Source organism: Corvus hawaiiensis, chromosome 4 (assembly GCF_020740725.1).
Source record: "Corvus hawaiiensis isolate bCorHaw1 chromosome 4, bCorHaw1.pri.cur, whole genome shotgun sequence".
NCBI lineage: Eukaryota > Metazoa > Chordata > Aves > Passeriformes > Corvidae > Corvus > Corvus hawaiiensis.
The window spans coordinates 72,777,060-72,797,374 of record NC_063216.1 but is presented as its reverse complement, the minus strand read 5'-3'; the positions used below and the strand labels follow the sequence as shown (position 1 = coordinate 72,797,374).

The window sequence follows — 20,315 nt, the reverse complement described above, 5'->3', positions numbered from 1 at the left end:
ATCCTGGAGAGGTGCATGGCAGGGAGAGCAGGGTCGGGGGGAAACCACAAGGCTCATTTGAACAAAAAACATCTGTCCTGGAAGCCATGACATTTAATGCATCTTGATTGGTTTATTTTCATCCTCGAATGCACTTGGAGAAAGGTTGTATCCCCGATGGTCTAGGGGATATCCAAGAGGAAAGCTATTTTCTGAGAGCAAGTGATGTAGTTAGAAAAAATGAAATTAATTAAAAAGTAAAAAAACCCACAAACCAACAAAAATAAATTAAAATTAACATAAATAAAAGTATAAATCGAAAATATAATTAGAAAATTAAAAGAAATTAAAATAAACTAAAAAACCCCAGTAAAATTAATGTCCCCAGGCTTTCTCACATGCAAACCCATCTTCAACTCCAAAGCAGCAGCAGCAGCAAGCTTTATCCTGAGCAGAAACAATATGTGGGAAAACTTTGGCTAAGGAATGTATACATCAAAAGTGTTTCACTGCCACCAATCCCAGTACCAGGAATAATCCCTCTCTTTTATCTAATTTAGATGGGTAACTCATGTAGGGGACTGGGAGGAGCACATGTAAATTCATTTTTCAGCTCTAGCAGCATCAGATGTTTAAAAATAAATAAATAAATAAGCCCGTCCAATAAAATAAAGCAAAGTAAAATAAAACAAAATAAAATACAAAGTAAGAAAATTACAACACTATAAAATAAAGGTTAGGTTGGATATCAGGAAGAGGTTTTTCACACAGAGGGTGGCTGGCACTGGAACAGGCTCCCCAGGGCAGCGCTCACAGCACTGAGCCCGACAGAGTTCAAGAAGGGTTCGGACAACACTCTCAGGCACAGGGTGGGATTTGTGGGGTGTCCTGTGCAGGGCCAGCAGTCGGACTGGGGTTACTTGTGGGTCCCTTCCAACTCGGGATATCCTGCTTCTATGATTCTATGAGAGTAAAACACAATAAAGGAAAATAAAATAAAATTTAAAACCCCCATAATAAGAGCAACAAAATAGAATTTAAAATGAGAAAAATCAAATCGAAATCAAATCAAATCAAGCTCCTTTCTCCGAGCTGCCATAGCGTCACCCCTAACGAGATTTGCACAAATACCGCAACTTGGTTGAGCAACAAACCGGCGGCCGCGCGCCCGCCCCTCCCCGCCGCTCCCCGCGCGGCCCGGGCCGGCGGCTCCGCACCCGCGCAGCTCCCGCGGGGCCGCTCCCGCCCCTCCCTGCCCCGTGCCCCGGGGGCGGGGCGGGCGCGCGGGAGCTGCGCGGGGCGGGGCGGGGCGGGCGCGCGGGGCGGGGCGGGGCGGGCGCGCGGGACCTGCGCGGGGCGGGGCGGGGCGGGCGCGCGGGACCTGCGCGGGGCGGGGCGGGGCGGGCGCGCGGGGCGGGGCGGGGCGGGCGCGCGGGGAGCGCGGGGCGCGGAGGGGCCGCGGAGGGGCCGCGCGGGGGGGGCTGAGGGGAGGGGGGGGAGGCGCAGCATGAGCGGGCGCCCCCCCGCGGCCGCCGGCGCAGCGCCCCCGCGCCATGGAGGGATTCCCCGCCCGCGGGTACGGCACCGGCGGCGCGGACAACCGGCCGCTCTTCGGGGAGACCTCGGCCAGGGTAAGGGACGGCGCTCCGCCGCACCGGCGGCCACCCCCGGCACCCCGCTCCCCCAAAACAACCCCCCGCCAAAGCGAACCGCAGCGGAGAAAATGCAGCAGAAGGTCCCGTAGTGTGTCCCCCCCCCCCCCCCCCCCTCTGCCGGCGTAAATGCCCGCCGGTAATGAGGAACCTCCTCCCCGGCCGCCCCGGAGAGCGGCAGCTCCCCATCCCCTGCCCCCGGGCTCGGCACGGAGCGCCGCAGGCAGCCGAGCGGCCGGCCCGAGCGAGGAACCTGCCCGAATCCTGCGAACAGATAAAAACCCCCTATGAAATAAGAAAGAATCCTCAGTCTCCCCAAAACAGCATCGGAAATCAGAAAGGCTGCACCCCAATGGAAAAATATAAAAGTAGTCCCCCAAATCCCAAAAGAAGGAAAAGCTTCAAATTGGCGTAATTATAGAAAAACCCCCCCTGAAATAAAACAAAAACAACCCTCTCCCGATTAGTGCCCCAAACCAAAAATAATCCATCAAAACCAGCCCCAAATTTAAAAAAAAAACCAAACAATATCCCCAGAACTAACCCGCTCTCAGCAAGACCCCCTCCCCAAATAAAAACCTCACAAAACATTCCCCTCCTTCCCCAAGGAAATCAACTTTCAAATAACCGCCCCCAAACCAACATCCCCCCAAAACCGTGTCGAGGAGTTGGGGCTCGGGGTCCCAGGGTCAAGGGGACCCCCGGAGTGGGGTTGGGAAGGGGTTTGGGCACGGGCAGGGGTCACACAGCCACTGTGTCCCAGCCGGGTGTGCCCTGCAGCCCCCCAAGCCGGGGCTTTGGGGCTGCGGCACCCCAGGCTGCCTCTCACCCGGTTAGGGGCGTCTTTGCTGGGGATGGGGATGGGGATGGGGGCTGCGTTTGGTGCTCTCCTGGGAACTGATTTTCCTCCTGGGATGGAGGAGCCGGCGGTGGCTCTCCTTGGCTGACGTGTGGCAGCAGCGGCTCCTCAGGTGTCAATCCCCGTAAGCCGCTCAGCTCTCGGCACTGCTGCGGGCCGGCGCTGCTCTGGGGGGCTGTGCTGGGGAGGGGGCTCCTGCGGCTGCCCTGCATCGGGATCCTTCGGGAATCACGATACCTGGAGATGTCCCACCATCGGTTTGTGACTTGGGGTTGTCCCCTGTTAGGAGGGGTTACCCACACTTGTGTGTGTCCGGGGGGTGCAGGCTGAAACTGCGTGAGGTTATTCACGAGTGTATCGAATGCATCACCGCCCTGCCCTCCCTGCAGGTACTCGGAACTGCTGCTACGGTGATAATGTTTAATGAAAACATAAAGTGATACCACCTGGACTTTTGGGGAAAAATAGAATGATGTGGCATAGGAGGACAGGCAGGACCCCAGGAAGATGAACTGAGGGGGGCAGACGTCCGCCACCAGCAGTTGCTGGCCCCGATGGGAGCGCAAGGGTACCTTTGTTGGAGCAGTGCCCTGCACTTTGGTCCTGTTGGCCAGTCCTTGGTCAGGGATTTTGGGAAGCCCCCAGCGATGAGGGAGCTTCTGGGGACTGGGATGTGCCATCAGAGCTCGATGGCAGTCCTGGCAGGTAACCCCCAAACCTTTCAGCCTAGGTTAAGCCTTGGATCCCTGATCCCCGTCTTTTTCCAGCTATGCCTCTGCTCGCAAAGGAGAGCGATAAATAATAAACGTGGGATGCTAATTTCAGTTCCTGGGCTCTAATGGGGATCCAGCGTCCTGCACTTCACCCCCTGCCTATCTCCTGTGGCTTCTTTGGAACCTGTCATTTGGGCCGAGCAGCAGCCAATGGTCTCTCTCTGCTGTACCCGTGTCTGACAGACAAGGGATCAGTGTGCTGGCCCGGGGTCCTTTCCTCCCTGATTCACTGGGGTTGCCTAGAAACGGACGCTGGTGAGGTCCCGAGCTGGAATGTTCTGTGTCAGAAATGGAGAAGCTGAACTTTGCCTTTAAATGGGAGCAGGTCTGCCAGGAGGAGTGTGTCTGCCCACGCCCCAGCTCTGCTTTTGGGTCTCTGCAAGTGATGGCCGATATTGGCAAACCGGGAGTCTCTGCTCGGGCTGGGGCCACAGGAAGGGGCAGGGGCAGTGCTTGTGCCCCAGGAAGGCCTGCACCTAAAATTAGGGGTCTCGCACCCTTGCCAGCAGTGGGAAATGGATGTAGAGATGGGGATTCCCTCTTCCTGCCTTCTTGCACTCTCCTGGTCTCCAAGCTGGTGACTTTGAGGGTAAAGCCACTCTGTGGGGATGGCAGAGCTGGGCAGCAGCATCGGCCTCCTTGCCTCGCCGTGGTCCAGCTGCTCCTGCCAAGCTCGCTCTCCCAAGCGAGTGCTGAGCAGAGCCTGGGGCAAGATGGTACCAAAGGAGTCTCTGGTGGGAAGAGGGAGTGTAGCAGCACGGTGCTGATGAACGCCAGGCGCTGTGGATTCAGCTGTGGTTTCCAGGGCTGCAGCACTGGCAGCGAGTGGGTATGAGACAATGCAAAGGCACGGCTGTACCGTGGCAAAGAGGGGACAGAGTGTCACAGGTGCAGCACTTCTTGGGAAAGAAGTTGAAAGTTGGGTTCCTCCATGGTGGGAGGACATATGAGTGGGTGGGAGTTAATTGCTATGAGTTGGAAGTAGAAAACAATAGAGAGACTGACCAGCTTGGGATGGGAATGATGAGCCTTTGAGGACACACCAGGAACACCCCATGTCTTGCAGTGGCCAGCATGGCCCTGAGCACAGCTTGTATTGCCTGGAATTCCACGAGGCTGGGTCTGGCATTGCATTCAGGTATCCCCTACGGCTGCAGTGGGCTGCAATGGCTGCTGACCATCTGGACTTGCTGATGTAAGGCATAAAAATGGCCTTTTCGTCACTCCTGCAGAGATTGCACCAGGTACCCATGCTCCAGGGGACCAGCCCGTTCCCTTGTCCTGGCCAAGCCTCTGCTGGGATTCCTGTGGGCTCAGCCATACACTGCTAACCTGGAGGATTCAAGGATGGGAGGGGGCAAAGACCAAAGCTCCCACTCTCTCAAAGCCTGTGGAAGGGGTGCAGTGGTGCAGATACATTCTCAGTCTTGCCTCAGTTTCCCTGCTGCTCCAAGTAACCTTGACCCAGATCCCAAAGAATCCTGGATTGTGCCCTCCTGCTTTGCAAGGATTTGATGCTTCCTGACCTTATGTCCCTTTCCCAGAGGCAGATGGAGGGAGACCTCTGCACTGCAGAAGCTCCTTGGGAGAAACTTGATGCCTCCAGCCCCTGCAACACCCTCCCCAGAGTAGGAGGAGAGGGCAGAAACCTCCTGTTTCAAAATGCAGCTTGTGCAACAGTGAAACATGGAATTCATCTCCTGTCTGGCCAACAGCTCACTACATCTCGGCAGCTGGCTGGCTGAATGGGGACCCCCATGGAGGTACTGCTGGGCTGTATCAGAAGTTAGTGTGTGAGTGCCAGTGCCCTATGCTGGTCCAGGTGACCTCAAGCAGCTGCAGGCTCTCTCTTTTGGTGGGCCTGCTGGGTTTTTTTGTCTTTTTACTCTAGTGGCTATTACGATACATAGTGATGCTGGAGAAAAACCCTTCCTGAATCAGCTGTGCTGGTTATAAGAGCTGGCTTTACCAGCTGGGTGACATGTAGGATACAAGGCTCACTGCAGCTGGTTTCCATGTGCCCAGCATCCAGGAGTGTCTGCCCGGGCCGGGCTGTGCACTCGGACACGGTGTGGAGGTGAAAGGCTCCGTCAGCCCCAATCCCTTTAGCCGTCGCGGCCTCTGCTTGAGTATTTTTAACCTTTTTGCTGTGCTAAGCTGCCTGGGGCTGAAGTGTCAGTGGGCACTGGGGAATACAGCCTCTCACTGCTTTGCCAAGCCCGGGATTTCAGGATCAGTGTCTCTAATCCCCAGATCCTGAAATACCTTCTTCGGCCGACAGCGCATTTGGAAAATCTGAGTGACCGCAGGTTTAAGCACGGGGCAGGGGATGCCTTGGCCGCAGGGACTGGATGCCACGTGCTCCACTGCCAGCATCCGTACCTGATCCGGCTGTTGCTGGGAAGTCCATCACTCAGCAGTGTGAGATGAGAGTTCCTGTGCTGGGGGATGCTCTCTCCCACACTGTAACAGTCGGGGAGAAATGCTCCATGGCCACTGCCAAGTGTGACCCCCTTGTTTTCCCCTGCCAGTCCAGTCTGTCCTCACACAATGGGTCTCTAGCTAATTAGGAGAAGCAGAGTCATGCCTGAGTTTCTGGATGGTGACTGTGTCCATCCCTCCAAGCTCTCTGCAGAGCTGGCTGTGACTGTGCTCACCAGGTGAGCTCTGCAGGTTGGTGACCCACTGCTGCTCTGCAGCTGGCTCCCTGGCATTCCCTGCTATCTCTGCTGTTGGAAACCCATCTCCTCATGGCACAAGGAATCCAGTTGCTCACCTCTTGCCACCCTGAATGGACGTGCTGAGCCTGAATGCAAACTCTGGTCTCCCTCTGTAACATTGCCTTGGTGGGCTCAGCCAGGTCTGCAGGGCAAGGGCAGAGCAAAACTGCCATCCTCTCCTGGTATTGGAGTGGCTTTTGGGGGTGAGGACCCTTCCGTGTCCTGCCTAAATTAAAGTTAGCTTTGAGTTCTTCAATTTATTTTAGGTGAGGAGGAGGAGTCCAGCTGAGCCATCACAATATGCTGTTGTGGAGCATTTCATGCCTGCATTTCTCAAGTTGCTTCTCTTACTTTCCTGGAGTTACTTGTCTCCATCTTTGGGGTCAGTGGTGGGTATCTCATAGTTGGCTCCCAGAGGCTGCCGCTGTGTGGGAATGCTGGTGAGGAGAGGGGGTTTGTGCCTGGCTGGCAAGGACCTTGCACAGGGGATGTGGGTGACAATTTCCTATGGGGGGGGTCACTTCCCACTGCTGCAGTCACCACTGTGCCCCCATGGCTTGGGGCTTCTGAGCTACAGGAGCATCAATGGTCTCGTTTTACAAAGAGGAGCTGGGGACTAATAAAAGAGGTTTCCAAGAGTCTGCTTGCTGTGGCCCTTTCACTTGGAGATGAACACAACCAGGGCACAGCATCCACCTGTTCCTGAATCACTTGAATGTGAGCTCCACAAAGCCTTAGGTCAGGGCTGGTGATGTCCCACAAAACCATAATTTGCTGCTCTCTGCTTTCTTCTTGTGCCCTGCTGCTGCCATGTGTTACTTCTTCATGACCTGGGACTACTCCCTCTACAAATCCAGATTCTAGGAGGGAAGAAAGGTGCAAGAGCAGGTGGAAGGAAGCCCATGTTGCCCTGCCTGCTGGCTGCGGTGTCTTGGGCAAAATGCTTTCACTGCACAAACTTTTTTCTCACTTTCTTTTCACCACACTTAATCACTCCCAGTATAATTAATTGAAGTTTGTGGAGTTTTCTCTCTGCACAGCTTTTCTGCTGTAGCTGTTCTTCTAGCCTTTGATTTGAGTTGTCAGCTATGTGCAGCCCAGCCTGACTGTAGTGATACACATTTATACTCAGAGCAGCACCAGGGAGAAGGCAGTGTGCTGGCAGGGATGGGAATGTTCTCCTTTTCCTGTTTATCACTCCAGAAGGTGCATCAGTACAGGGTCTTGCTCTGGGTGCTTCTCTGAGCCCATGGTCACACAGCCCAGTGTCACAGCCAGCCCCTGCCCTGATGCCACTGGGATGGGACTGCGATGCTGGCACTGAGGGATCTCTCTTCTCAGGTGCAAAAAGGTTGTGTCCTCCCAGTCAGTCGTTTTACACGGATGAGGAGCAGCAGAAAGAAGTGTGGGGGGATATCTGTCTGTCCAAGCAGAGCCACTGTGTGGTATGTTCAGATCTGCTAGTGTTAGGGTGGAACGTTTGGGGTGTGGGCAATGCTTCACCTCCTTACCAGCAGCCCACAAATGCCCACCTAAGACTCTATCAATCTATTAATTCTCAGGCATTGAGGCTAAAAAAAACCTTTCCTGACAACCTCCATCTGTGCGCTCCCACTTTAAAAAAAAGATTTAAAAATAATTTGCACAACTGTAATCAATTTGGATGTAGCAGAGAAGCCATCTGCAAATGAGCAAACCTGCTGCACAAGGCCTTGACCAATACAACCTCCCTGGGGTCCATGGAGGGAGGGAAACCCTCCTGTGTGGCAGAGCTGACCAGGGAGCCTCGATGGTGTGCTGAGGATAACGTGGATCCCGGCTGATGCTCTCTGTTGTTGGTTAATGGTCTGTTTTATACGGTTTGGGGTTCTTTGTTGTTGGTGGTTTTTTTGGTACACAAAACACTCTTATTTTTTCTTCAGGACAGAATCATCAATCTAGTCGTTGGTGGCTTAACAACCTTGCTGCTTGTAGTAAGTATCTCCCATCCCACCCCGTGTTGCACCTTCAGGTGACAGGGAAAAAACAAGAAGTCCTCCCCAAAAACGGGTGGTGAAACTTCAATGACCAAACAGGTTCTAATTTAGGGCAGGCAGTCATTTTGGGACATATCTGTCTTTTGAAACTCTTTGACAACAGGAGGGGGATACCTTTCCTCATGTCATCTTTTAAGAGCTGTAATAAAATCTCTGGTAGATTGTCCGCCCTGGCTGAATGTGAGGCTGGGTGGGACAACAAAGCATTTATGTGCCAGGAGAGCGTGTTTGCTTCTATTTCCTTCTATTTATGATTTATTGTCCTCTATTTTTGGCTTATATAAGTCTTTCCAAAGTTTGTCCCTTTGTGTTGAGCTGTGCTTTCCCCAAGCTTTAAAGACAAACCCAACGCCATCATGACTAGAGACCATCACTTGTATGGTCCACGGGGGTGCAGGGAGGCTGTGGGGACAGGTGAGGTGCCAGCTGGTGGAACACTTGGCAGAAGCGATGCTCCTACGTGGGCAGTGTGCACCCCCAGGCCTGATGGCTTCACGGCTACTTGGAGGGTGGTTTCTGGCAATGAGCCAGCGTGGCAAAGCTTTCATCGTTTTTATTCCACTCTTCTCAGTGTGCAGCTGTATCAAAGCAGTTTTCCTCCAGACTTGCACATTTTCCTTCAGCTCCTCAGGGGTGGGAGTCAGAGAGCAGGGAGAGGTGTGCAGAGCAAGATGCGAGCGCTGCGCTGCTCCAGCCCTTGGGCTGAGCCTCCTCTCACTGCAGCATTGGCGAGAGTGAAATCCTCATCTTTGTTTTCCTCCATACAGGTCACTCTAATCAGTGCTTTTGTCTTCCCGCAACTACCTCCAAAACCTGTGAATGTATTTTTTGCTTTCTGCATCTCCTTGTGTTGCATTTCTGCTGGCATTCTTGTAAGTATCGCCACATTTGCCGTGCTTTTGACTCGATGGCTCTGAATAAAATCTGCTTTATGTGGTGCTGCCTTCTTTTTTACACTCTCCTAGAAAAGCTTTCCTGCCTTGATACCACAAGCTGACAATGAGGGAGTGGTAATGAGTTTGTATTTACTGCAGAGTAAGTGTGTGAACTGAGCCAACTCCTGCAGCCCAGCTGCGGTGCAAGAGTTGTCACCTCTGTGGCACTGCCACCCATAGCTGCCAGTGGAGACAAAGAGTAGGAAACCAGGGAGCAGAGTACTGCAACAGGAATGCAGAGATGGATTGTGCTGCAGAAGACACTTGAAGTGGGACCAGCCATGGCACTTGCATTAGTCAGCGACCTTTCAAACACAGGGGATGGAAGCTACAAGGGTAGGAAGGTACAGCAAGTAGATGTTCCTCTATTCAACAGCTGCAGAATTCCAAGGGAGCTGGTCCCAAGCACTGGCAAAGGGAACTGGCAGGTTTGAGTTCACAGAATCACAGAATGGTTTGGGTTGGAAGGGGCTGTCAAAGACCATCTAGTCCAATCCCCCTTCCATGGGCAGGCCCACTGGTGGCTCCTTCTTCTGTGGTAGCTATTCAAACTTGGAGCAGTCTCCTTCCTCCAGCTGTGACCTGGAACAGCCCTGAACCCCTCACTGCTGGGGATGCTGGGAAGTTGCTCTGCGTTGCCTGGTGAGTCCCAGTTTCTGATCCTAAAGCTGGTGGCCACGACTCTGCCCAGAATAGACTGTGTTAGTGCAAAGCTCATGTTTGTCCTCAACCAGGGTGTAGCCAGCTTTGAGTGTTAAAACACCCCCAGCTAAGCCACCCACTCTCCCTCCCTCTTCGCAAAGCTGACCAGAGAGCACATGTCCCCCCAGGGACAGTTTCACACACAGACACACACACACACACTCAGTCTCTCTGGCCAGAGGAAGCTGGATTGTTTTACAGGAAGAAAAAAACCCCCAAAACCAGACATACAAGTTGCCAGTTCAGTTACCATAGAGAGTTTCCTCAGAAGTACCTGGCTTTTTAAAATAACACGAACTCCTTTTCTCTTCTAGATCTACTGGTATCGACAAGGAGACCTGGAACCCAAATTTAGAAATCTAATTTACTACATATTGTTTTCTATTGTCATGTTATGTATATGTGCCAACCTGTACTTCCATGAAGTGGGTAAATGAAGGACATTGGGAATACCCAGCAATGATGCTACTGTGTCAGACTGCTTCCAGCTCAGCTCTCAGCTCTACTCGAGACATTTAAGTGAGAACAATCAGCCTGAGAGGAGAGGAGTGGGTTGTGCAAGGATAAATCAGTACATGATTTTCATGTAAATGTATATGTAATGTCCCTCTTGTTGGGGAGAATTATTGCCAAAAGACGTGACATTCTGCTTTTTTTTGAAGAGCTACTGTTGCGCTTAATGAACATTCCAGTTGTACTGATGTTTCAGAATGGCACAAGCTTTTTCGTTTTGGAAAAAACTGCACTTTTTTTATTACTGTACAAATAAACTGCAGCATTGAAAGGATCTGTGGCAGTATAAATAAATAGCATGTTACAGTGAAGTAAGACAAATACTCTTTATTTTATTGAAACTGAATATACAATTATTTCTGTTCCCTAGGTAACCATTTAAAACTACAACTTATTTTTCACATTAACAAAACCACAGACTGAAAAAGACCAACTCTTGATTATGAAGAGCTAATTACAGAAATAAATAAAATAATTTATACAAGTCTTTAGTTTCTATAGCTTTTTCTCTTGATTCCTAGCTAACAGGCTGCTGCTCAGCCTAGTGTCTGTTTCAAACAATGTAGGAATTAATTGGCCTCCTTTGCCTTGGGGGCCTATGTCCAAACTCTCACAGAGCTATTCCTCCAAGACTTTGCCACCTTCACACCACTCCCCATCTACTAACCTGCTGCAGGAATCACCTCTGGAGAGGTGGCTGGTAGTGTCAGGTAAACAGCGAGAGATACAAACATTCCAACCTACTCACAACAATCTCAAAATTCCAAGCTTGTGGGGGGAGGCTGGTGGGTCCCAGTAGCTTCCCTTTCTCATAGCCCTTCCCTTTTTATTCAGCTTGCTGTAGTGATGAGAAAAAAGAAAAAAAAACCCAAAAAACAAGAAAAGATTTTCCACAAGTGATCTTTCCAAGCTCTGTCCATTGCCAGCAACGGACTCCTCAGGAACAAGCAGACCAGGCACGTCCCATAAGCTTCTGCCTTCTTCCTATGCCACAGACATACTAATGAGTCAGATGAGATGGGAATACACACCACTGCTTCATGATGCTCCCCACGCTCCCTGAAGTCTTTGATGGAACTCACTCCTTCCTGAAATGTAACAGTCTCTTACTCCATCTATTACAAGAGTCAGTGAGTGCAGAAATCCTCACCCATTCTTCATGTAACCTGTGCAAACGAATACTTGCTGTGGCACTAAGACGCTACAGTCCGCAATCCTTGACTTCTGTCCAGTTCTCCATGTGTGCAGTTCAGCACATCAGTAACAAGTCAGATCAGAGCTGGATGGATCTGAGCAGTGAGCACTACAACAGAGGCTCTTCAGAACACTGGAACACCCCAGTGAGATGTGGCACCTGCAGGCCTTGGTTGGCAGCTCAGTCCCTCCTCCCAGATGAGGGAAACAGCCTGAGCAGAGAAAGTGCACTGTAGTCACTTCACACTGGAAGTTTCTGTTCAAAGAGACAGACTGTGACTGCTTTCTTTGGAAATGTGGCACAGGGTTGTAACTAATTTCACAATGCAAACATGGTCAATAGAAATAGACACCATTGCTGCTTCTCAGTGACAGCTCACTAAATCCTCAACATCCTTTGAATCTTCCGAGTCAGGGCTGCCCAACGATGAGCCAATAATGTGTGACCCATCTCCATGATGTTGTAGGATAGGATCTGTCAAGAGACAATAAGCATTAGAACTATTGCTGTGCCATTCTAACAAGATATAAAATACAAACTTAGGAGACAGGAAATGTAGTCTGGAATTCTAACCAATTATAAGCAATATTGTTCAAACTAGGCAGTTTGCAATTTTTAGTTTCACAGGATCACAGAACAGCTGGGGTTGGAAAGGACCTCTGGAGATCCTCTAGTCCAACCCCTTGCTAAAGCTGGTTCAGCTAGAGCACGTTGCACAGGACCACATCCAGGTGGGTTCTGAGTATCCTTAGAGAAGGTAAGTGATGACCAATATAGATGGATATGGATGCAACAGTGTGACTTGTATTTGCATCCATCAGGTATTACACTATCACTGCTGACCCTCTGAGGGCTCTGCAGGGAGATCCTTCCTCTGAGGAGTACTTAAAAGTTTCACAGCACTGACATGTAAAATTATTTAAGAGAAAGCAAGCATCCACTAAGCACTGTCTGCAGAGACTCAAAAGCTCTATATACTGCTTTAATGGAAGGGACTGTCATACCTGTGAGAGTTGTCAAGGGCAAGACTGATTCACTATCTATATCATCCGTTGCCTGGATAAAACCATGGGAAGAAGGAACAATAAGCACAGGCTCATCATCTATTGTAGGTTGATCAACTTGTTCTTCTATCGCTGGGGAACCCAGGTCCTGCACAACACAGAATAGGCCATGAGAGTGCATTCCTGGTAGCATAAACAAAAACCTGCATTGCTCAGCCATACTCCACAGTAAGCATCACACTCTGGATGACTTTTATCTCATTAAATTGAAATGTCAGCACCTGAGATAGTTTATTTCAGCATTTACAGGACATGTTCCATTTTAGTGCAGGCACCCAAAAACAGTATGAGAAGAATTTCACCCTGTTGAGCAATATAAAGGCAGGTGGAGAGGAAAGGAGACACGGTGGTGATAAAACGTTCCCTTGCAAGTCATACGTTTTGTCTGAAGAGGAATAATTAGGCTTTTCCACTACTTGCTGTCTAGATGTTCTGAAACTAGAACATTACATAGTATTTACCTGCTCCACAAACACAACAGCTTTACCTTAAGTTTCACAACTCCTGTTGTCAAGTGTTAACTGAACACAGAGCTCAAAGACCCACTTGATTTGCTGTGCCTGTCACTGGCTGGAGGTTGGCTCCAGACATTTTTGCTGAACCTCATGATACCAGAAGATTGGCAACACACTGATTCCTTCCAGCTACAAGTTGTCAATACCCTCACTCTCTTCCCAGCCTACCATAACTGCTGCTGCTGCCTCTTCCCTGGCTCCTGTGGTACTGGAATGGCACTAACACATCTGGCTGACTCAGTGTCACAGCACACTGCTCGTTCCACAAACACAGTGAAAAGTCATCCTACACAGTACTGCCAGAACCAGCAGAGATATTTGGATTCCAGCTTTTTTGTGTAACGTGTAAGGTTTGTTCAAACTTCAGGAACTCCTGATACAGAATGCCTTCCACTGTTGCTGACACAGTGGAAGGTACCTAGATTTGTCCCTGTTCTCAGAGGGAGCACGAATTGTTTAGGAGAGGTCACAGCCCTCTATGTTTAAGAAAATCCTCCTCCACCTTGGTTTCGTCAGGGAAACTTATTTCCCTACATAACTCCACAGTGTTTTTGCAAAGGCAGCTGCCTGAAAACCCCTTCCCTGATGCTGCTGAAGAGGAGCTGACAACCTGTGCTGCAGCTCAGTGAACTGCACTAGGTCCCATCCATGAGGGCACCATGTGCCTGACCTGCAGGAGCAGCTCTCTGCAGAGCACACAACAGCTCTGCCCACCAGCAGCACTGGGCTGGCAAGGCTTGAAACTGGGAAGAGGAGGCGTGACAAACTAAAGAAGCCATTGTGGCAAATGGGCACCTTTCCCAGCCAGAAATAATAAAACCCTGCAGCATGACTGCCTGCCTCCCACTACCCACCCACAGTGACAATACAACCCTGGCAAGCTCATAAAAATAACACTGACTTAAAGAAAACAAAATTTAGGCATGTTTTTCTAGAGTAACTTTTTACTGAGAATTACTCACAGACAGTTCACTATTTCCTAGAATTTAAATACACATGTCAAACTTGAATCTGACTAGAAGGGTAAGGCAAATTAGAATTACAAATTCAGTTTGTTTTTCTGTAAAGAAAAAAAAAGTTTATAGTTTTATATCCTGCTAGCCATAAGCAATTTGTACAAAGCTAAATTAGGAACTAGGTTAATATCAAAAGTTTATTAATTCTACCTCGAGAAGCTGAAGTTTTAAACTTAAGAGTAGAAAGCTGATGGTCTGTGTCAAATGTTGAAAATCTTACCACAATTACGTCAACCATGGCACAGAAAGAGGAAAATGGAAGAATAATCCCCAGATTCATATGTATGCAGGATTCAGAAGCTTCTGTAGTAGCAAACTTGAGATGTACAAAGATTCTCCCTTTTGTAAGAGCATAATGGATATGGACTGTCTATTAGAAGCTTCTTCAAAGACAAAGCCAAAGCAGATCAGTGATGGATTTTCAAGACTGACAAAGCAGAAATACAGCTACTGTAGAGCACAGTGTTTTAAAAAACAGGATGGGGTATTTCACTCTAACTCATCTTTTCCCACATTCTAACCTAATCAAACTTGTAAGGGAAGAAGTATTTTCTACCCACTAAAGAGTGTTATCTTCTTTTTAGCACCTCCGTTTTCTGTGACTTAAGTCATTTTCATAATTCCAACAAGTGAAAGATGGAGGAATTTAGTATAAACAATCCAAATACCTGTAATCATTTGGATAAACTCATCTCTGCATCTCAGGTGTTAGAGATGAATAAATCTGAGGCCAGAGAGAGAACTAGCTTAACACTTCAAATTCCCATTTAACAGATACTTGACTGGAGCAGTACGTTTAACAGAAGTCCTCCAAACTGGAAACTGTGATACATCTTGAAGTATGTTATTAGATTCATAAAGCAAAACCTAAATACTTTGCCTCCTTTGTTCAATCTATCTATTGATGCAGGTGTGTTGGACAATTAACAGCCCAGTTTAAAGCAACAGCATCAAACAGGAATCACATGAAGGCAACTGTTCAGTGCCACCAAAGTTCCAGCTTTCCACTGTCACCATTGAGAAGTACCCTGAGTACTGAAATGACTCCATAGCTAGTGAGGTATTCAGTGCTTCAAATGAAGTCACATATCAGTCTCAGTACCAAACTAGATGCTGTTACTTTCATACTCATACCAACAGAGCTCAAGGATACAGGATCTCAACAAATACTTGTAGAACTGATAGAGAATCACAGAACTGTTTGGATTGGAAGGGACCTTGAAGATCATCTAGTTCTAACTCCCTGCCACAGGCAAGGACACCTTTTGCGAGACCGGGCTGCTCAAAGCCCTGTCCAAAGCCTTGAACACTTCCAGAGATGAGGCAGCCCACCAGTTCTCTGGGCAACCTGTTCCAGTGCCTCACCACCCTCACAGGAAAGAATTTCTTCCTAATACTCCATCTAAAGCTACACTCTTTCAGTTTGAAGCCATCCCCCTTTGTCCTTTCACTTTATGTTCTTATAAATTAGTCTCTCTCCATCTTGCTTGTAGCCTCCCTTCAAGTACCAATATACATGAAATCACTGAGATATTTCAAATAGCGTAACATAAAGCCCAAAGATACAATGAAATCATTCTCTATGCAGAAGTGGAGAAAATATCAAGTATCATGCCCTCCCTTACCTCAGTAACGTACGTGCTGGGTAGATCAGAGTGAGAATCCTCATCCTGTTTCAGGCTGGCATCTGCAATCTCCTCCTCTGTTCTTACCATAACTCCATCCATCAGTTCTCTGCTATTCCTGCTGCTAAATTTGGAAGCATCATCTTCGTTGTAGGCTGACTGCTCTTCGTCACTCAGTTTGGACTGATGGATATCATCTGGGAAAGTATTTGTTCCCAGGGTGTCTGGAGGATCTGTCAGGTCAGCTGACTGAATGTCTGAATCCACAGTCAGTTCTGTCTGGGTGACAGAGGACGAGATGTCTTCGGCAGCAACAGTGCGGATTATGACACTCGGCGTGTGGCACTGCACCGTGACGTTGTCACTTGTGTTTAACAAATGCTCTGGCTGTGAGCAGCATTTGCAAAAAAGAGACAAATAAAACCCCCAAAAAGGTCAGAGACTTTCCTGTAACTATTTACAAGTCTTTCAAGCAAATACAAGCAAAAGATTCAAATTGCTAAGTGTAGTTTAGAGTTTTATATACACAGGATGTCAGCCCAGATCATCTGTTGACCTTTCCTGTTCCTAAATGATAACTCTGTAGACTGAACGTGGTGTCGTCTGTTCTTTAAATCACAAATAAATTAAAAATAAAACAGTATGAAAGAGGCAACCATTCAGGTGAGGATCACTGTAGATTCAAAAGGTCAGGGTTTTTTCAACTGAATTTTGCATCACTTTTGTGATTCAATCTCCAGTTTGCTTCCCCTTTCCTCCCTCTACCAAAAAGCAATACTTGGCACTACTATCGAAGTGTTGTGAACCATTATCTATTCGTGAGAGTAACTGAAAACATCATGAAACAACAAGATTTGGTTTTGCTGGGGACCAAGCCACTAAATGGAGACATCCTGTTCAGAACTTGCTCACTAAGCTAAGTTTTGAAGCAACCTGAGGTTGCTTTTTAAAAACAATACACAAACCCCCAAAATCTTAGTCTTCAGGATTTTAAGCCAGGTAACATTGTTATGACTTAAGAACTGCTTTGCAAATTTAACATGTATGTGCAGGGCCCTACCTTACAATGTCCCCCTTCCCCCAGTGCCCAAAGCCCGGAGCTGTCCCCGCCCAGAGCTCTTACGGATAAGGCGTGAACGATGATCTGCTCCGGGGAGGCCGGAGCTGCCGCGGCCGTCAGGGTCATGGTGGGACTCGTTGTCAGCGTTAAAGGGAGGCCTTGGCTCGAGCTTGTCTGCAGTAAGTAGGTACCTGGTGTCCCAGTCGGCTGGAGGTGGAAAGACTACGAAGCCAACACAGGTTTAATACCCAAACACACTGCCCAGGCCATACTGGAGCATTTTGATTTACATGAACCAGCCTAACTGTAACTCCCCTGGAAAACCACCACAGCAATCCAATCCAATCCCTTCTGCACTGACTGCTGTACTGCACTCAAAAACCACAAAAAAACTCATCTAGAACCCTGGGCTACCAAGGCAAGTATTAAGGGCAGGAGCCCATCAGGTCTGTATTATGCTGTACAACAGTAGGTAAAAAAGGAATGAATTCAACTTACTTTTGCCTTGAGATTAAAGAGAAACTGTGCTATAAATTACAGGACAATGGAATTGACACAATCCTTACTGGCTGGGAGCTTTCTCTGGCTCCTCTATTTCAGATTTCAACAAAGAAAAAAATCCAAGCACAAAGGAAAACGTAATGCAAATTTAAAGCATTTAACTGTAATTCACAGTTTACCTTGCAGCCCTAATGGATTACACTTTCAGAAATAAGTTTTAGAACTTTTAAATTCCTTCTACTTGAATTTTTTTTTAATGCACAGTTCTATAGTGTAAGAAGTAGCTGGGCTTAAAAGAAAAAAAAAACCACAATAACAAATACCAGTTACTTACTGGAAGAATCTCAAAGGTCTGCAGTGTTCCACTGTTCAGTGTTATTGTTTCAGAGTCAACAGTAGCAGCAGGGGAATCGGTTGAGGCTGCAAAAGGACGGCAAAAAAAAAAAAAAAAAAGAAAAGGAAAGTAGTAAACCAGAATGTTCAGCCCTGCAGAGAACATAACATACTATAATTAATACATGGCAGGGAACTGTTAATTCCACTATGAGGAAAAAGAAAACTGGCTGCAATCCTAATGACAAAGTTCCCTAATTGGTACCCAAGACACAATACTATTTAAAGAGAGCATTCTACAATCCAAAAGAGCAAAAGAAACTAAGTATGGGTTTAAGCATACAGAGATAAAAGCAGAAAAATAAAAGTTTCTGACGTGATCTAATTACTTTCTGTAATGAGATCTGCAAGAGGTTCTAATGTAACGATACCTTTGGTGTAATGATACGCTTTGGATCATGTACTGCTTGCTTTAAACTGGTGTCAGGCTTAATACTGTTGTGTTTCCCACAGACCTCTTTTTTTTTTTTGTATTTTTAATCTTTTCTGCCCTCCACAGTATGTCCACCCTGATGAAAGATCAGATGCTTCACAAGATATTTGCCTAACCTATGTGTTATGACTGCAGTGTATAACAGCTGTAAGTATTACTACAACTGTGTTAATTATTTATGCAGTTATCTCCATTAATTCTAAAAGCAGTGAAAAAAAGCACTGAAAACAGTTGATGTACCAGGTTAAGATCACCAGGTCTAAACAACTTCTAACCCAAAACTTTATAACCATAATTATGATTTTTACTTAGTCTTAAAAAACAAATCACAAGTTCCAGGAAGCTGAAACCAAATGAATACTCTCCCTGGGACTTTCCAGTATTTTCCTAAATACTAAAAGGGGAAAAGATCTACAAGATGGTAACAGTGACCCAAGCACTAGAAACTCTGCGGCTGCAAAATACAGTAATTTTGGACTCTTAAGAAGATAAAAGCTCCAGTTTTGAAGCTTTTGTTGTTGTAGTGCCATGTTCAAGGTTTCCTGCTGCAGATTTCCTGGTACTCAGTAGCAGAGCTGTAAAGTGTGGCCTGTCAGTCACCCAGCCAGCTATATTCATAAAACCTCAGGAACTGCCCCTTTGAAACCCTGAGCCTTCCACCAAATGCAGCTGAAAGTGGCTAATAGCTTCAGCTCTCATGGGACTGTGAAACATACAATACAAAAGTCACTTGCATTACACAACCAGAAATTCTTTAGAAAACCAGACTAAAATGGGGGAAAAGGCTTGTTAGGCAGACAGAGGCGAGTCAAGTCACAAAATAACCATTACAGGGTTCAATTCAGAAAGAACTAAAGGTTCCAGGATCCCAGCCCCTCTTGGCTGCTCATCAAAACCCATCAGCTTCGATCAAGCTTCATCAAAGTCTGAGACCACTGGCACATTATGACAGATAAAAGGTCTTGGCTTGGTGTCATGTGTCATTCTAATTAGAAAATAAATCTCATAAAATGAAGATAGCACTTAACAAATAGATTAATACAGGTTAATCTAATAAAATTAGAAAATTGTTTGCCAAATGCCCATTCAGTCACAGTCTGAAGAATCAGTTTGTAGCCTGATCAACTTAGCTCAGTTGGTCAGAGCAGGGTGCTAATAATGCCAAGGTTGTGGGTCCAACCCCTGTACAGGCCATTCACTTAAGAGTTGGGACTCAATGATCCACATGGATTCCTTCCAATTCAGAATATTCTGTAACTGATTTGGTAATCAGCAAGACCAAAGCAATAATTTTTCCTAATAAAATTTACAAATGCCAAATGGTGCAAAACACTACACAGTGCAGATGACAGACTGCCTGTGACTGGAGTTACTTAGTAAGATTAGTTACAAAATCAAGCAATAAGAACTACATTCAGAGCAGACCTGGTAATCAATGTTAGATAATGACCAAAGTTCATCCTTAAGAGCATGGGAAGCACCAACTTAAAAAAAAATACAGTGGTTTAGCAGAACACTAGCTGAATGTTGGTGTGACTTGGCAGCTAACACTTTCCAAGTGTTTGTGTCTAGAAATAACTGCCTAATAAAGAGCAGGACTAGAAAAAAACACTTATACCTTCCTTGCATCAGAACTTACAGACAGCAGTCTACGTAATTTACAAAAGGAGATCCTGTGCACGATGTTCATTGTTCTACACAAGAGTGACCAGAATAAACATATATAAGGAATAAACATATATGCTCTATCTTCATTAAGAGGTTTGTGTACTGAGGGCTTTTCAAAGAACAGGTTATGTGGCAAACTCCTGTGTGCTCACACACAGACACACCTGCAACACCTGTGTCCAGGTGCTCCAATTGCAGCTTCTTGGAACTACTGTCACAGCAATATCTGCATTTTCCTAACAGAGTTAGAAACAGGTAAATGGAACCCAGAAATGTTTCATCTGAAGTTATGGCAAGACCAAGGGAGAATTAATACAACTCTTTTAAGACATACTCAATCCTCCTCCACCACCTTAACATGAGAAAGCTTCAGGTTTTGTGTGAGTGGTTTCAGTACTTACAGACGTGGGTGATCTGCACTGGGATCTGCAGAGCTGCCATGGGACTCGGGGCACTGCCCGTGCTCTCCTCCAAGCGAGCCACCCGGATCTGCACGTGCTGCACCCCAGAGCTGGAGTTAGTGTTTGCTAATCCACTGCCACATTTGTTGTCTGGAAGCTGGTGCCCTGGATTGTTTTTTTGGTTCTCGTGGAGCTGTTTAAGACCCTTTATCAGCACTGAGAGAAAAAAACATTCATGCTAAAGCAGGTTGAAGAAGCACATTTGAAATACTACA

At 47.3% G+C, this 20,315-nt stretch overlaps 2 protein-coding genes across 4 annotated transcripts in view; one reads left to right on the top strand and one right to left on the bottom strand.

Annotated features, from left to right (window-relative positions):
• The first annotated feature begins 1,451 nt into the window (after positions 1-1,451).
• TMEM243 (transmembrane protein 243) lies at positions 1,452-10,656 on the top strand. Of its 2 annotated transcripts, XM_048300384.1 has the most exons (5): positions 1,452-1,610; positions 7,325-7,428; positions 7,906-7,956; positions 8,787-8,891; positions 9,971-10,656. In XM_048300384.1, the coding sequence occupies exons 1-5, from the start codon at positions 1,487-1,489 to the stop codon at positions 10,091-10,093; spliced, it is 507 nt and encodes a 168-aa protein (XP_048156341.1). In that variant the 5' UTR covers positions 1,452-1,486; the 3' UTR covers positions 10,094-10,656. The 2 variants fall into 2 exon arrangements, with proteins under 2 accessions (XP_048156341.1, XP_048156342.1); XM_048300385.1 differs by lacking the exon at positions 7,325-7,428 and having other exon boundaries at positions 1,475-1,610.
• The window catches only part of DMTF1 (cyclin D binding myb like transcription factor 1), a 29,042-nt gene continuing 19,208 nt past the window's right edge, over positions 10,482-20,315 (bottom strand). For both annotated transcript variants that reach the window (XM_048300381.1, XM_048300383.1), the window contains 6 exons: positions 20,041-20,256; positions 17,480-17,565; positions 16,708-16,866; positions 15,585-15,971; positions 12,369-12,516; positions 10,482-11,838 (listed from right to left, as the gene is read on the bottom strand). In XM_048300381.1, coding sequence (XP_048156338.1) covers positions 11,729-11,838; positions 12,369-12,516; positions 15,585-15,971; positions 16,708-16,866; positions 17,480-17,565; positions 20,041-20,256 — 1,106 coding nt within the window. In that variant the 3' untranslated portion in view covers positions 10,482-11,728. The remainder of the gene's footprint in view (positions 11,839-12,368; positions 12,517-15,584; positions 15,972-16,707; positions 16,867-17,479; positions 17,566-20,040; positions 20,257-20,315) is intronic.